Here is a 16,595-nt window from a genome sequence, read left to right on the forward strand (position 1 = left end):
CAAACTGGTTAAGTCAATGTGGTTTTTTGTTTTTGCTTAAAACCGCTGAGTTGAAAGGGCACGTGTGCAAGGCCACAGAAAACCAGGTGAGATCCCAATCTCAGCTGGACCCCGCCCCTGCCCCCTACTCCTGCTTCCGTTTGAAAGTCCAGGGAGGCAAAGAAAGAAAAGGAGGCGCAGCCTGTGACTGCTGTCAGCCAGGAGACAGCGGCCACGCTGAAGGAGAGTGTTCCAACCGCCAGGGAGCTTGAGGTTTGGCAAAAGCTCTGTAGTGACATAGAACTTGTCTCCAAAACCTATTCCAATCGCAAAAGAGATTCTGGAAAACACTCAGACTTCTAGTCTGGTGTGGTGAAAATATTATTCAAAGGAAACTATAGAAATGCTGAATTTCTCTCTTATCAAAAGCTATTAAAAAAAAAAAGAGCTATTTTACATTTCAATAAAAGAACAAGGGTCAAATATGGCTTAAGGGTCCAGATAGAATATCGTTTCTATTTTGAGAGAGTAACTATTTGTAATTTTCAGAAATTGATCCTGTGTCATGCATGGGTCAACCCTGCATCTGAGAGAGAATGCATATTTCAACACATTTGAGCCACAATGCCTTAAGAGCGAAAATTGCCAACAGAGTCCTTCAATTCCAAACCTTTTCATTATAAATATTTCCCCAAATATTTAGTCTCTCTGACATCAGACACCATAAAAAATCTATGTAACAGAAATGTGTAGGAGGTTTTCTTGTTTTACCTTTTTTTTTTTTTAAACTGCCAAACGTATGTTTTGCCCTTTTTTCGCTCCGTTAACACTATTTTCAGTGCCTAATACTGCAGGGAAAATAACTATTTTACTCATGGAAGAATCCAAAATAACTATAATATAAAGAATATGAGCTCTTACATAAAAAAGAATGAAATAATGCCGTTTGCAGTAACATGGATGGACCTAGAGATTACAATACTAAGTGAAGTTAAGTCAGAAAGAGAAAGACAAATACCATATGATATCACTTATATGTGGAATCTAAAATATGACACAAATGAACTTATCTACGAAACAGAAACAGACTCACAGACATAGAGAACAGACTTGTGGTTGCCAAGGCGGGGGGGTGGGGGGGAGGGGGTGCGTGGCTTGGGGAGGAGTGGATTGGGAGTTTGGGCTTAGCAGATGCAAACTATTATATATAGAATGGATAAACAACAAGGTCCTACTGTATGGCACAGGGAACTATATTCAGTATCCTGTGATAAACCATAATGGAAAAGACTATGAAAAAGAATATATATGTATAACTGAATCCGTTTGCTATACAGCAGAAATTAACACAACATTGTAAATCAACTATACTTCAATAAAATAAGTTTTTTAAAAAGAATCTGAGCTATTACAGTAAATAGGTGACAATTTGGCACTCAAGAGCCTGGCACCTTCAACCATTTTACACAAATGCAAATTCAAAACTTAACCTTCCCTCTCCCTCCAAAGGAAAATACGTTTCAATACAAGCATTTGTGAACAGAACCAGGAAAATTCAAAAACTAAGTAAAGGGGGACATGTGCTCTGATTTACTCCTTTCACTCTCCCTTTTCCTGAAGGTTCAGCTACATCCCTGGTCTTATAAATCTTTCCATCTCCCCATCCCCAAGGTCAGTCACCCGCCCAACATCAGTCTCTCACGGGACTGCCTTGGCCTCCAAGTGGTCGCCTGCCCCTGCTGCCAACTTCACCCTTCCAAGGCTCACGTGCCCCTGTCTCCCCTGCTCAAATGCCTCCAGGGGTCCCTCTGCCTCCCTAGATACGTTCCTCAGCCCCCAGAGATCCCAGACCTTCAGCTGCACCTTCATTTCCCTCTACCCCACCCCACACCCTAGGCTTCAGTCCCACTGCTGACACCCCATTTCTTGAATACACAGGGCACTTGTTCGCCTCTGTGCCAGTGGCAATATTCTTTCCTCCATCTCCCTGTGTCCGAATCCTAAGCACACTTCAAAACAAGGCAGAGGCCATCGGGTGGCAACACCCTCAAATTGCTGCCCCCCAGCCTACTCCTTACCTGCATCCACACCCGCACCGTCCCTTCCATCTGCAAGGGAGAGGATCCTTCTTCCACTGACGCTACCATTCCCCTGGTCTCTGGGACCCACCCCCACGTGAGTCCTTAAGGCCTACATCCATCAATTAACCCCCGTTCTCCTTTAACTTCAATTTCTCCCTCTCCACAAGTGCTGACTCATCAACCCACTCAGGTGATATCCATTAAAAACAAAACCAAATTCCATACATGTGTGTCAGCATACCGTATGATACAGCAGAAACTAACACACCATTGTAAAGCAATTATACTCCAGTAAAGATGTTAAAAAAAAACAAAAACCAAAAACCTGCCCATGATCCCATCCCAGCATGGTTCTCGTGTTCCCATCACCACTTTCTTTGATCCCTTGTGGAGAGCCAAACTGCTTGGCCACTCTCTCTGTCCCCACCTCATCTTTCCACGCACCCTCCAACCCGCCGCATTCCGTCTTCCATCCCACCACTCCTGATGCTGTTATTTTGTGAAATGTACTGACACCTACTACGTCCAGATAACATTCATCTAGCACTGGGAGGGGAGAGGAGAAATCAAACATGAGCTTTCTGAGTCAGAAGTTCAAGCTGATAGCTAAAGTCAGCCCAGAGATATATTTTATTTGGTCTGTGTTGCGTTTTTCTAAAAATCAATTCTTTGTCAAAAATTCAAGATTCTGGAGACTTCATGCAAAAATCTGGATTTTTTTGGCTTCTGTTAAAGAATCTAGAAACTCTGGCAGCACTGCTTTCACTGCATGATAATAATCAGCTGGAGTTGAGGAGCAGCTGCCCCTCGAATGAGGCACCGGCTTCCTCGCTCACCACGGGCCCCATCAAACCTTTGCTCATTTTCTTTATTTTGATGGCCCCTGTGGGTAATGGAGTTTGAACACCTGCTCTAGATCAGTGCTGGCCAACAGAAATAAAAATGTGTCACATATATAATTTAAAATTTTCTAGCAGCCACCTTTTTAAATGAAAAGGAGCGGGTGAAATTAACTTTAATAATATATTTTACTTAATCCAATATACCCACAATACTATTTCAACACACAAGCAACATAAAAAATTAGTAATAAGATATTTTACTTCCTCTCCTTTGAGCTAAGACTTCAAAATGTGGTGTGCGCTTTATGCTTTCCACCCGTCTCAACGTGAACCAGCCACTTTTCCAGTGCTCGGTAGCCAGTGGCTCTGCCATATGGGACAGCACAGCTCCAGATGCTTAATGGTCAGTTACAAAAATCGTCTTGCAATCAGAAAGAGAGACGATATTAAGGAGGAAGAGAAAGCAAGCAGGACTAAGGAAAAGGGTGATGATGTCCAAGAGCAGACATGGTGAGAGTTTGAAAATAGGAGAAGAGGAAGTAGGGACACAGAGACAATGACCAGCTCTGGGCCAGTCCTCCAAGGGAAGAAACGCCCTGTATAGGCAAATGCAGTTGACAGGCAATGCAGATTTTCTGGAGGAGTCTTTGGTGTTCTAAAAATAGGCTCAGCATTAGACAGGTAGTCACTATGAAAAGCAACTGACCAACCATCTGAACCCCAGTTCACACACTTGGCAACAGAATGAGTCAGGCTAGTAAAGGCAGGATTCTTGATCAAGATTGGGATTTTAACCTAGTTAAAGTAAGTGGGTTTGAGGAGAAGTGCAAGGAAGCAGGCAGGAAAGTATCTTGAGCTAAGATCCAAGGAGAGTTCAAGGCTCAGAGATCATGAGTGAGGACATGTCAACAGATGTTGGTGATCCAGGTGTCGGGGTACGATCTCATAGGCCAGACAAGGAAACGTGGGTGCAAAACAGATACCTGGAATCGGAGACCAGCAACAAGAAATGCATCCTTGAGCCAGAGACCTTGGAAGCAGAAATCACTCCTCCATCCCACACGTGAGCACAATATGTAGTTATAGCCTCCCTTTATGCCCTCAGACATGAACCAGAATTAAAGGAAAGCCATGCCAGCAACTGGGAGAAGAGGGGAATGTCAAATACATGTCAGGCATAAAAGGACTTGGAAACAAGAAGGCAAGAACATCATTACACGACCATAAAGTGATTTTGAAACTTTTCCAAGAGAACTTATCTCTGAACAGCTCCAGCCCATCCATTCATCCCTTCGTTTATTCAGCAACCATTTATTGAGTAGTCTTCCCCGATCCAGTTTACAATGCTGATTAAATAGGTCCATTGTACTAAGGCTTGCCAAATTCTACTCTAGCAGTGCAAAATACAATGAGATTGCTAATACTGAAGGAGCCTCTCTAAATAAAACCCATGTGATTAAGAGGATGCATTGATCCTAAAATGTCCAGAGTCCCATTTGCCTATCATGTGTCATAATTTTCCGGATTAGCTAAGGCCCAAGAGAATGGGAAATAAGGCTGACATAAAATATCTCAAATAGATTTCATAGGAAAATTATTCTCTCAAGAAGGTAGTATGCAGGACTTTAAAATCTCATTATATTGAAAATGCAGTTTTCATGTTGCTTGCACTCAGACTAATATTAAATAGGAGTACTTGGGACACTGGGGAAATTGTGGCCTGCTATTCTGCTGAAAAAACTTTCTAATGATAAGAAACTGGTATACATTGGAGGGGGAAATATATTTGCATACAATCCTGAATTGTTGAGGTACAGTAATCACTTTCCACACGTGATTTATAAAAAGCAATGTAAATTAGAAGAAAAGGTTGACAACAACAAAGAAATCAAGATAGCACATAAAGTTCACCATGCAGGGAAAAAAAATGATATTTTCAATGGTAGCGACAAATCAAAATTCACAAATAAAGACAGTAAAGATTATTTGGCAAGTGAAAAAAGGACTTGAGGAAGAGTGCCTCACACCTTTGAATAATTAACTTTATAGGAAGATAAGCTTATCATAAATAGGTATGCGTTATACTATAACTTTATGAAAACAAGCAAGCTTACCTAAAGAAAGTTAAGACAATATCTGTTTCATTCACATAAAACAACCCCCCCGCAAAAGCCAGTATTCACAAAAATGGCTCTCAGATATCAAGAAAAGGTTTTATTTAGGATGCTTGGTTTGTTGAGGCAGGGAAATGTATAGTTTTTAGTAAGTTTTCCAGAAAAATTAAAAATTCAAAGCAAAAAAGTTTCAGATTTCAAAAAATTAATTTCTGCTTATCTAAAATAGATGTCTGCTACGATACTGTAAGTAACGATGATTTAACTAAAAAATGCATTACCCTAACTTCTGAATCTGCAGATTTTCTCAATGCTTATGTTATCTACACATACTTTTTTACTCTTCATCAGTCTAGAGTTGGCAAACGTTTTGATAATCCTTATGAGCAAAGAAATCATACTACATGTTTCCTTGTGGTGCCAAAGACATATTATTAACCTTTAATCTTGTGAAATCATCCAATATTTCCGAACGATGGGGCAACAGAAAAAAAGAGGGAATATTTGTCCTACTTTCTTTATGAATCTGTTAAATTTATTTTATTCCCCCAAGTATGTATTCACATTTTTATGATAATGTGCACATATTTTCCAGAAGTTATATAAGATTTTTTCATTACTGTGTGAAGCTGTGATGTCACCAGTACTGCCTGGGTTAATTTTAGGCTACTTTTGCCACCACTGCAAGGAAAATAATGTACATCTTCAATGAAAAGGACCATCAAAGCCCCTGTTAATTGTTTTCAACACCCACTTACTTGTAACGGTGGCAGTGGCAAAACTTTAATATACCTTTCAAAAATAATAACAGCACACAATTGCTAGTGCCTACTGAGACAGGTTTTAAGCCAGTTTCAAACATCTACCTCATAACAGTTGCATTTATACGGTATCCACAGCTCTACTCAGATCCACCAGATACACCTGATAGTAATTAAAAGTTACTGGAAACAATTCCACTCCAAAGTAAACCTATCACTCTGTTTATGCCCTTTCTCTGGAACAACCTGATGTCCCAGTATTTCTCAAGAATGCAATCACACATCAAACTTTACACGCTGCTCCAAAATGTTCTAAGATCTCACCCTCACTCTCTCACTTGCAAAAGCTTTGAAAAAGCTACTAACACTCCTTTTAGGAGCTTATTTTTTAGATTACTGGGGGATTTTTAGTGGTTTTAATGATTTACATTAGGAATATTTTTAAAACTTGTGCCTTCCCCAAGACTAAGTTAGGTTCTTTGAAGTAAGATTAAAGACACCTGAAAAATAAATAGCAAAAATTACCCAAATCACATTTTTAATAGTTTTTGAAAATACAGGCTTTCTTTAAAAGATCAGATAATTAATAGAGCAATATTTACTTCATGTCTAGACTTAATCTTAGAAAATATCTTCCACTTTTTGTTGGGGCTTTCATATGTGTTTTAGGAATTTTATCCCAATGAATGGATATTCCTATCATACCCTGAATATTTTATCCACTTTTTTTCAAAATCATTTTTGCTCCTCGATGACAGCAATTTTAACAAAATGAATTTGAAAAAAAACAACAAAGGTTTAACATTCATAAACACTACACACTTTTGTTAAAACACTAAAAAATGCAACATATTCATTCCTAACTCTTTATCTTAACGGAATTTCTGATTCTAGCAAAGTATAATTTTAGTAACTCATCAAGATAGAATACATAAAATTGGCACATTTTTGATATGCACACAAATTGAGAATGCATCTTTCCCAACTGCATTGCAGAAAATGAAATGCATCTGGTATGACAATATGGCCCAGCACGTGAACTAGAATCAGTGGGAGGAACGGGGTTTCTTTTTTTTTCAAAGCAGAACATTTTAAATAACACACATGGCCCAACAGCAAGGCATTATTAAGTCTATTAAACTGTCATTCAAAGGTATATTTGGCTAAAGAAAACATAATAGCAAGAGGGCTGACAGGGGCATAGGAGGTAGAATGGTTTGTTTAGTTGTAATTATTATACATCAGTGACTTCCAAATCTCTTTCCCTAGCAGTCCAAAATGATTTTTTTGGTTTTGCTTAATATCTCCACCCAGTGTCAGTGTATGTGCCCATATGTTGTTGTGTCCTCGTGCTCGGCTGGGCAGTGGAGAGGTGGGGAGTGTGTTGGAGAACATGGTTGATGCCAGGATCAAGCAGAGAACAAGAGAAAATGTGAGCAATTTGCCTCATTTTGCAACGAATTTTCTTTCTTCCTTGAGAGAAAGTGCTTTTTATCTAGGCGATCTGAAGATGGATTTAATGTTTTTAGCATCTTTTCTTTTTATGTGTTCCCATCTGTGCTTATGAACTGTGAATAAAACTGAAATCTGCATGTGCTACGAGCTTCCTCCCCATGCCCAAGTATCTTCAGCAATGAGGTGTTAGGAGAGCAAGGAAAGATCTCTGAGACACGCAGGAAGCTCGGAAGGGTGCTGCTGAGTTACACCTACTCCTGGACACTTTAGAGAGTCCTCTTCCAGTTCCAGATTCCAACTCCATTTCTTTCTTCTCTCCATTCAAAGAGGTGAGCCAGACTCCTTGAGTTGGGCAAAGAGGCATTTAGAGGACTGAGGAATCCTCTGTTGTGCATTAGTGACAGAGAGCTGCTGAAAACTGGATTTGTGACTCGTAACGGAGAAAACTGTCCACTTCTCAGGGCACAAGGCTTCCTGAGCAGCAGATGCAGGGAATCAACAATAAAGCATCAGGGCTTATTCTCCTGCCTACACTCCACTTTTCACCTACTCTTGGAAAGATATTTTAGCTTTTGTATTCCTCCTGTGACTTCATTGAAATGCTGGTTCTTTATAATGAGAAGCTTCTTTAGAACTACAGACAGTATGATCAATAATGTCATTTGTAAATGTGATATAAAAGATATGCAACAATGCATCACAGAGAACAAAGAACAAATTAATTCAGCTAATCCATCACAGAACTGATTCTAGGAATCCAGAATGTATGTAAACTTGCAAGTATTAATCAATAGGACTGAAGTTATCTCAGAGACATAAAAAGTTCTAAAAGTTGTCAAACGTAGCTGTAGCGATGGAAAAACATTGTGGAGAATGACAAAAACTCTCTCTGTCATATATTAACCATGTGACCTTGGAAAGATTACTTAATTTCTCTGAGCATTGATTTCCGAATGCATAAAATAGCAACAAGAACTTCTATCATGTAGGGCAGCTATGAGTATTAAATCATGGAAGTGCCCAACATATAGTGGAAGCACACACAATAATGTTTGTTTAGTATCCTCTCAAAAAAGGTTTTTTGGTCTTTTGTATACAAAATTTATATTTACATAGCAGTTTTTCAAATAAAGATTGATAGTGTCTGAAAACGTTTGGGTAAAAATGAATATAAAGATTAATTCTGAATTCTCTGCTTTCACTGTGAAAATATCTTGGTTCAGTGAAGTTATTTAGTAAGTTAACATTTGCAGCAATATGATCTCTGCCTTCCAAACTAATTCAATTCTTATTTTTTATCATTCTTGATCATAAAAGTTAATAAAAACAAATGTAAGCAAGTACCCCAGCTCTAAAATTCTTATACATTAGGATTAGGTACACACTCAAATATAAATATTTTTAAAATATATAGTATTCATCTACACTGAATTTAAACAATCTTTTTAAAACCACTTTTTACCTCATTTTGGAACCAGAAACAGGAGTTCTAGTCAATTCTCTTTCAAGATAAAAGGAAAGATAGGCTTATTTAGGCTTTTTGTCAGTATTATTTCTGCCTACGCTTCCGAGAATAACTGTAACCTTTTACTAAACCATCAGGTGTTTTCTAGAGCATTGGTAACATCAGGTTACTGCCAGCAATTGTGTTTATTAAACAACAAAACATACTAGTATTCTGGTTTACTTTCTGAAATTACACTAATAAATTAGCCAATAAACTATAAACATTTTCAAGTGAAATCCCATCTATTCCCATATCCTACCCTTCAACGCATGGCCTCATGGTTTTTGTGACCCAACTTTTAATCTAATTAAAGTTTTAATGTATATGTCATTAACCTAACAATTAATCAGTGTCAAAATAATTAGAATTTAAACAAAATAAGATGTATTGGCAGAAAAGAGTTCTTTAGGTCTCTGGCAGAATGGAACTTTCAAAATATTTGCTAGCATTAACACGATTTGATAAAAATTTACAAAAGGAGAACATCACCTCTACAAAACCGAGGGAGTAAAAGCTGCCGCTCAGTGGAACGCTTTACAGATCTTACAGGTACATTTTTACTTGACTCTTGCCTGACCAGAGAGTCAACATCACGTCTACAGCAAAATAATTTAAATGCAACTACTTCAGATGACTATCAAAACAAAAAAGGCCATAGGAACATCGGTTTAACTCGGAAGCGACACTCACGCTATTTGTTAAGCAGCGATCCACTCGCAGCAGAAAGTTTTGAGAAGGGAGGGCTGGAAGATGAACAGACTTCTGCCTAAAGGGTTTCCCCAAGACATGACCTCACGTTTGCCATTAATTCACCTCCTCGCATTTCTAATTTTCCCTGCAAGTTGTTGGGTTTGCTTGTTTTTCTTTTGACAAGATGAGACTTAGCTGGACAGTCCTTTTAGGAGATCTCCAAAAAGTACCCATTTTGTGTCTAACTTTATTCCTCTCCTGTTTGGCTACAATTAATACTTCCACTTTCATCAGCAACTGGGAAAGCTACTCAAACAGCTTCTAGCAGTAGGTATTATTTCTGTCAAAAGTAAAGTCAGAGCGCAAGTCAGTACTCTACTAAGCAGGAGAGGGACGTTTTCTTTCCACTGCTTGAACTTGGTAGCACCCCTACCCCGCCAGCAACTCCCGGGGTCTCGATCGCCCACAGCTGGAGGCGTGGCCCCGCGCACCTAGGCTCGGGCCGCGCCCACCTGTCACTCACCCGGCTGCTGCCGCGCGCCTCGCCCTTCGCGGTTCGCGGCTCTGCTCGGCTCCGTGCTGGCTCAGCTCGAGGCGGCGGCGGCTCCAGCAGCTGCTCCAAGCAGGCGGTGCCCGGCAAGGAGGAACTCTTCTGATGGCACAAGTGCGCCGCGGTGCCCCGACGCCGTGCACCCTCATCTCGGGCGCGGTCCCCCCTCGGGGGCGGCTGGGGTGAGGAGGACAGGGAGGATGAGGCAGAGGACGAAGAGCAAGCTGAGTCCGGAGAGCGTCCGCCAGGAGGCGTCACTCTGGCTGCTCCGGCGGCTGCCACCGGGCCCCTGCCCGCGGGAAGCAAATGCTCGCGGATCCGGCGGCGCAGCGTGGACCCCTGCTCCGCTCTGCTCGCACCCTCGGGCTCGAGAGGCTCCGGCGAGGAGCAGCACAGGTTGGGCTGGGAGGAGGAAAAGACGCGGTCCAGCACTTGCTTCCGTTTCTTGAAGCCGCTCCACCTGCTGCCCGCGCCACCCAAGCCGGCCAGTGCGTCCCGCCTACCCCCCGGGGGTGGCGGGGAGGGCGACGGGGTGTCCGCAATGCGGCGCTCGGGGACCCCCGCGCGCCCGCCCCAGCCGCCCTTGCTCTTGCCCACCCCTAGCTGCAGGTTCTTCCAGAGCCGGGCCTGGAAGGAAGAGGACGCCGCCGCAGGCTCGGGCGAGCCCGCCGCGGCAGCCGGGGGCTCCATCCTCCACCCCCTGCTTCTCCGCTCCCCTCCTCTTTCTTCTCCGTCCGCTCCTGCTGCGCCTTCTCCCGGAGCCCCGCGGTGGCAGCGACGACGGCGGACGCAGCAGCAGAAGCCGGGAGTGACCGCCGGCTTCAGGCCAGAGCGGGGAAAAGACGCCGCTGCCGCCGAGGCTCTCCGGCCGCGGGACTCCGGCGCTGCCTCTTCCTCCCGCACCCGCGGGGGTGGGCTGGCGCTGTAGCCAAATCTCGGCCGCCGCAAAGTTTCTAGCTCCGCGCTCCGCGGCTCCAGTCCCCTGGAGTCCCCCAGGCCGCGCCCTGGCCCCTTCTCCTCTCTGGCTCCGGGCTCGGGATGCTACACGCACCGGGCGTGCGTTTCCAGCTGCGCCTGGGACCGCACCCGACGCCCTCCGGGCAGCACCTGTCAGCGGCGGCGAGGGTGGCTGCCTCCGAACTGGGCGCGCGTGCGACTCACACAACAGGGAGGTTCGGGCTGAAGACACTCGGCGCGCCCCGGGACCATCCTCCAGCTCCTGGGTGGGAGGACGCGCTGGTGAGAGCCGGGTGGAGCTGGTCAGGGACCAGAGCCAGGCTGCGCCCCAGGATCCGACCACTGTTACCCACGCAGCTAGCTCCGGGCCGGCCGCTAGATTCGCCCTCCGGCAATCATCCTAGGTTCGACGAAGTGAGCTCGAGTGGAGATTATGCGACTTCAGTGGGTCCTGCGAAGCGCCCAGTGTCCACACCAAGAGGTGAAGCTGACCGAGTTCTGAGGCTGAACGCCGCTGCCCCCGCGCCGCTGCCCGGCCTGGGCCCAAGACCAGAGTTCGATTTCTTCTGTCTTGACTTCATCCTGATCCGCCCCTCCCCGCTCTTTGCTTGTGCCTTTAGTTTCTCTTGTGATCCGGGTCTAGAGGTTTCCGGAGTCTGACAATAAAGCCAGCCCTCAAGTTGCAGGGAGTTGACCGTGTCCGAAGACATGGCGGATGCGCACTGCCTCTGACCCCGTTCCAAACGCAGAGTACCTTTTTCTTTTCACTCAAGTGCATTTTCCTTTGGTTACGTGCAAAGCAAATGGGAAAGGCTCATTTAGACTTTGTTTCTCCCGAAATCTACTGCTCCTAGGGTCTTCTGATTCTACTGAGAGCCTCTTGAATGGCAGGCGACACAATGCCTCTTCTCAACTCCACTGCCTTCCACACCCCAAAATGTGGAAAACTCAGAAGAGCTTTGGCACCGTATTGTCTAATTCCAATCTCATCCAGCTGGCAGTATGCCCTGGATATGTTACCAACCTCTTTAAGCTTTTTATTTTTCTATTTTTCCTTTATAACAAATATTTATTGAGCACCTACTATGTGTAATCATTTATTTGTGTCGGGCCATATGATAGGCTCTGAGGATGCAGCTGTGAGCAAGGCAGAGAGGGCCCCACCCTCATGGAGCCCATGTTCCAGTGGGAGAATCAAACAGAATTTCTAATGGTGAAATGTCCCACGGAGAAAATAAAACAGGAGATCACACAGAGCTGCTGTGGAGGTGGGGTTGCCAGGTAGACTGCAGAACAGCCAATTAAATTTGAGTTTCAAATAAACAAGGAATGAATAATGTTTGAGTATATGTATGTCCCAAACATTGCACAAGACGTACCAAAGTACTCTTTGTTGTTTATCTGAAATTCAGATTTTACTGAGTGTTTTGTATTTTTATTTGCTATATCTGACAACCCCATACAGAAGGTTTTTTGGGTTTTTTTTTTTTTAACATTATGTGTATGGGAGAGTCTCTCTGCGAAGCTAAAATTTAAGTTGAGACTTAATGAGGACAAAACAGCCATTGAAGGATCTGATTACAGCATTCCAGGCAGAAGGAACAGCAGGTACAAAGACCCCAAGGCAGGAAGCAGCTTGGCCGGGCATGTTCAAGGACAGACGGAACCACTCCAAATAATGTGGAGAAAGGTGGGTAGAGGTGGAAAAAGATGGAAGGGAAGAAGTGAGCAGGGTCCTTGTGGGATGGCTCCTATAGCCATAGTAAGAGCTTGGGTCTCCTGTAAGTGAAATGGAGAGCCATGTGGAGGGGTTTTTTTTGGGGGGTTGGGGGTTTTTGGGGGGTTTCTTGCGGTATGCGGGCCTCTCACTGTTGTGGCCTCTCCCATTGCGGAGCACAGGTTCCGGACACGCAGGCTCAGTGGCCATGGCTCACGGGCCCAGCCGCTCTGCGGCATGTGGGATCTTCCCGGACCGGGGAACGAACCCGTGTCCCCTGCATCGGCAGGCGGACTCTGAACCACTGCGCCACCAGGGAAGCCCTGGAGGGTTTTTAAGCATGAGGGTGATGCGATATGACTCACTAATACCTACCTCACAGGGCTGTTTTAAGGATTAAGTGAAAAAGGACTTCACTCAGTGCCCGAGGCTTTTCCACACTAGAGAGTCACACTGAAAATACCACAACCATTCAAAATTACCTCAATATAGAGCTACTCTGATAGCCGAGAAAAGAAACTGTTACATCCAGAAGGCTTCTCTGCAGCATAGGAAAAATATTTTGTTACTAGTTTTTCTAGGATGTCATAAATGAAAGCACAGAGAAGATAAGTGAAGAGATAAATGATTACTATAGCAAATTGAGAAGAAATGATCATTGCTTCTTACCAAAACTCTATAAATATGTCGTTTGTCAGATTTTTTCACAAGGAGCCATGGAACCATGGAGATAACTCTACACAATTCAACCTTATGTTCATATAATCTTTAATGATACATTTAATGGACTTTTGTAGCTTTATGTTTTCATTTTTCTCTTCTACCTAATTTTGCCTTGGACATACTAACTCTGAGATTTTGGATTCTGAAATCTACAATCCCAAATAACACTTATCCATCAATGTGAATTCATTTATAGAACTGGTGAGAGCATATGAAACTTTTCCTAAATATCTGAAGTGGATTATAAATTGAGAGGCTGCCCTACAAATTGTGCATTACATAAAATTGCACTAGATATGGTCCTTGCCATCAAATGTCTTGTTACATTTAAGAAAAGATACTTATAAAAAAACTCTACAACACCAGGGGACAGTGAATGGTACCAAGTGATCACTAAGGGAATACAGAAGAGTGAAGAATCACTTCTGGCTTGACTGATCAAGGAAGATTTGTTGGAGACATCATCTGAGCTAAGATCTCTAACAGGTGACAGAATACACCAAGAAGATAGATTGCCACCTGCAAAGGAAAGCAAAATTCAGGGCACATAGCAAGACTTCAGTAAAGGTTAGCTATTCCTTCATGACAATTTACCAAGCATCTTAAATATTTATAGAGCATCTATTGCTTGAATGAATATGAAATTAATATATGCATCACACATTGATATACAGGAGGCTGGGAAGGTGACAGATAAGGTCATATTTGAGTAGGAACTCAAGGAAGTGAGGGAGGGTACCAAGTAGTGAATCTAAGGGCAAATTTTTCCAGGAAAAGGGAGTGTTAAGTGCAAAGAGGCTGAGACAGGGACATGCTCAGCTTGAGGAAGAGCAAGAAAGACAAAACAGTTGGAACAGAGAGCAAGAGGGGAGTGGGAGGAGAAGCTGTTGAGAGACGCTAAGGGCCAGATCACGGAGGACTCTGTGGTCAACAGTGAGGACTTTGGGCTTGGTTGGGATGGGAAGTCACTGGGGAGCTTGAGTAGAGTTTCTCTGTGATCCAACTTTCATTTTAAAAGACTCACTCTGGGGCCTACTCTGGGGGCTTCCCTGGTGGCACAGTGGTTGAGAGTCCGCCTGCCGATGCAGGAGACACGGGTTCGTGCCCCGGTCCGGGAAGATCCCACATGCCCTGGAGTGGCTGGGCCCGTGAGCCATGGTCGCTGAGCCTGTGCGTCCGGAGCCTGTGCTCCGCAATGGGAGAGGCCACAACAGTGAGAGGCCCGCGTACCACAAAAAAAAATAATAATAATTTAAAAAATAAAATAAAAGACTCACTCTGGCCCCTAGGCAATAAAGTGCAGGAAGGGAATGGGTGGGAACAGACCTTGGGTAGGGCCATCACTATAAATATATACGTAAGGGACAATGGTGGCTTTGACAGCAGTGGTAGGTGAGAAGTGGTTAAAGTGGTGAAATTCTAGATACACAATGTTTTGAAGATAGAACTGAGACAACTAGCCATAGTTTGGATAATAGTTTGGGGTGCTCAAGCATAATGCTAAATGGTTTGTGTCCTTTACCATATGTAATCTTCACAGCAACCCCATTTTATAGGCGAAGGAACCAAGTATGAGGCATGTTAAGTGATCTTACAAAGTCGCTCACTGAGTAATTAGCAGATCCCAAGTCTACAAGATTCCAAAGCCACAGAACTTATTTAATTTTAAATGTATGCATAAATAAATAGAATAAAATAATTGAAAGAGGCCTCAAAAGAGGCACTGATCCATGTCCTTACCTTGAGTGAGCAACAAGACCGTCTTGGGCAGAACCACAATTTCCACTTGATGAGATCAAGGACATAAGTGCAGGCCCCAAAACAACGTTTCTGGGACTAATTGAGTTAAAGGCCAACTAAATGGCACTTACAGAACCCTCTCATCAGTGGAGCCTTGGCTGCAGTCCCAGCTCATGGCACTGAGCCAGATGCCTTCAGGCCGTCATGTTCTCTCTCAGTCTCTGAAATGGGGACAATAATATCTATTGGGCTGACCCACCTCACAAGGACCCAACTAAAAGCCAAATGGAGGCAGCATTTCTGAAGAGGAAAGCCTGTCCACAAGAGAGAAGTTATCACCACCTTGTAACCAAAACCAAGAAAAGCTACCAGACGGACTTGTTCCTCCTCACATGGAAAATCCTTGCCTGTGTGGAAAGAAGCACTTTGAACCCTTCAAAACCAAGAAGCCAGTTGTCACAATTCCACATGTTGAGATGGCTGCTGACTATACAGTCAACTTAACAGAATAAATTCCCGTTCGGGCATAAACAAGTTTTCATTTCTTCCTTGAAAGTTTTCTCAAAGTTCTCAAAAGCAGTTTAATGTTAGGTAACTTCAGAGGAGCTGTTTCTGTTTATTCTGTTTAACGTAAGCCACTTCGTATTTTCATCTTAACCAGGGTGGTAAACAACTCTAGAGTCCTAGACCAAGAGATGTTCTGGAATTTCTGTGTGGGAAGGACACAGGATTGTCTATGCAGCTTAAATTAGAGAGGGGGGAATTGAAGCTATGCTTGCATAATTTTTAAAAACTCACTTGTCCATATAAAAGAAGAGAAGAAGGGGTTATTGGAGATTTGGAGGGAGCCAAAGCCTCCCCTGCCCACCTCTCAGTGCCAGTTCTGTGCTACACAATGTCAGAAGACATGGACATTGGCCTGGTGCTGCATCTGAAGGCTCTGTCACTACAGGCAGCCCTTGGAGCCTCAGTTTTTCACTAGTAAAATGAAAAAAAAAAATAGAACTAGTTTCCCTCTAAGGTCCCTTTCAGCTTAAAGATGATGTAAGCTTCTGAAACAAATCTCCAGTGTAGGATACAATCCATCTACTCATGCCTGGTCTGATTTCCTACTTTCAGTGGTGATACAAAGGCAGGTACTACTAGATGGGCATGTAAATAACCCCCTTTGACAGATGCAAACTATTATATATAGAATGAATAAACATCAAGGTCCTATTGTATAGCACAGGGAACTATATTCAATATCTTGTAATAAACCATAATGGAAGAGAATATGAAAAATTATATATATATCTGAATATACATATATATGTATATGTATATCTGAATCACTTTGCTGTAAACCAGAAATTAACACAACATTGTAAATCAACTATACTTCAATTAAAAAAAAATTTAACAGCAGAAGCTGTTAGGGCCCTACTCCTATCCCTTAGGCCTCAGCACTTCAGTGAAGATATCTGATCTCTCCACCTG

General features: G+C 43.2%; 1 protein-coding gene and 1 pseudogene across 3 annotated transcripts in view; both read right to left on the reverse strand.

Annotated features, from left to right (window-relative positions):
- The window catches only part of LOC136121612 (E3 ubiquitin-protein ligase RNF19B pseudogene), an 85,253-nt pseudogene extending 83,127 nt beyond the window's left edge, over nucleotides 1–2,126 (reverse strand).
- The window catches only part of MCTP1 (multiple C2 and transmembrane domain containing 1), a 533,762-nt gene extending 523,093 nt beyond the window's left edge, over nucleotides 1–10,669 (reverse strand). For all 3 annotated transcript variants that reach the window (XM_065875060.1, XM_065875059.1, XM_065875058.1), the window contains exon 1: nucleotides 9,953–10,669. In XM_065875060.1, the coding sequence (XP_065731132.1) occupies nucleotides 9,953–10,669 (717 nt within the window). The remainder of the gene's footprint in view (nucleotides 1–9,952) is intronic.
- Between the last annotated feature and the right edge of the window lie 5,926 nt (nucleotides 10,670–16,595).

The sequence above is a fragment of the Phocoena phocoena genome, chromosome 3 (assembly GCF_963924675.1).
Source record: "Phocoena phocoena chromosome 3, mPhoPho1.1, whole genome shotgun sequence".
In the NCBI taxonomy this organism is placed as follows: domain Eukaryota; kingdom Metazoa; phylum Chordata; class Mammalia; order Artiodactyla; family Phocoenidae; genus Phocoena; species Phocoena phocoena.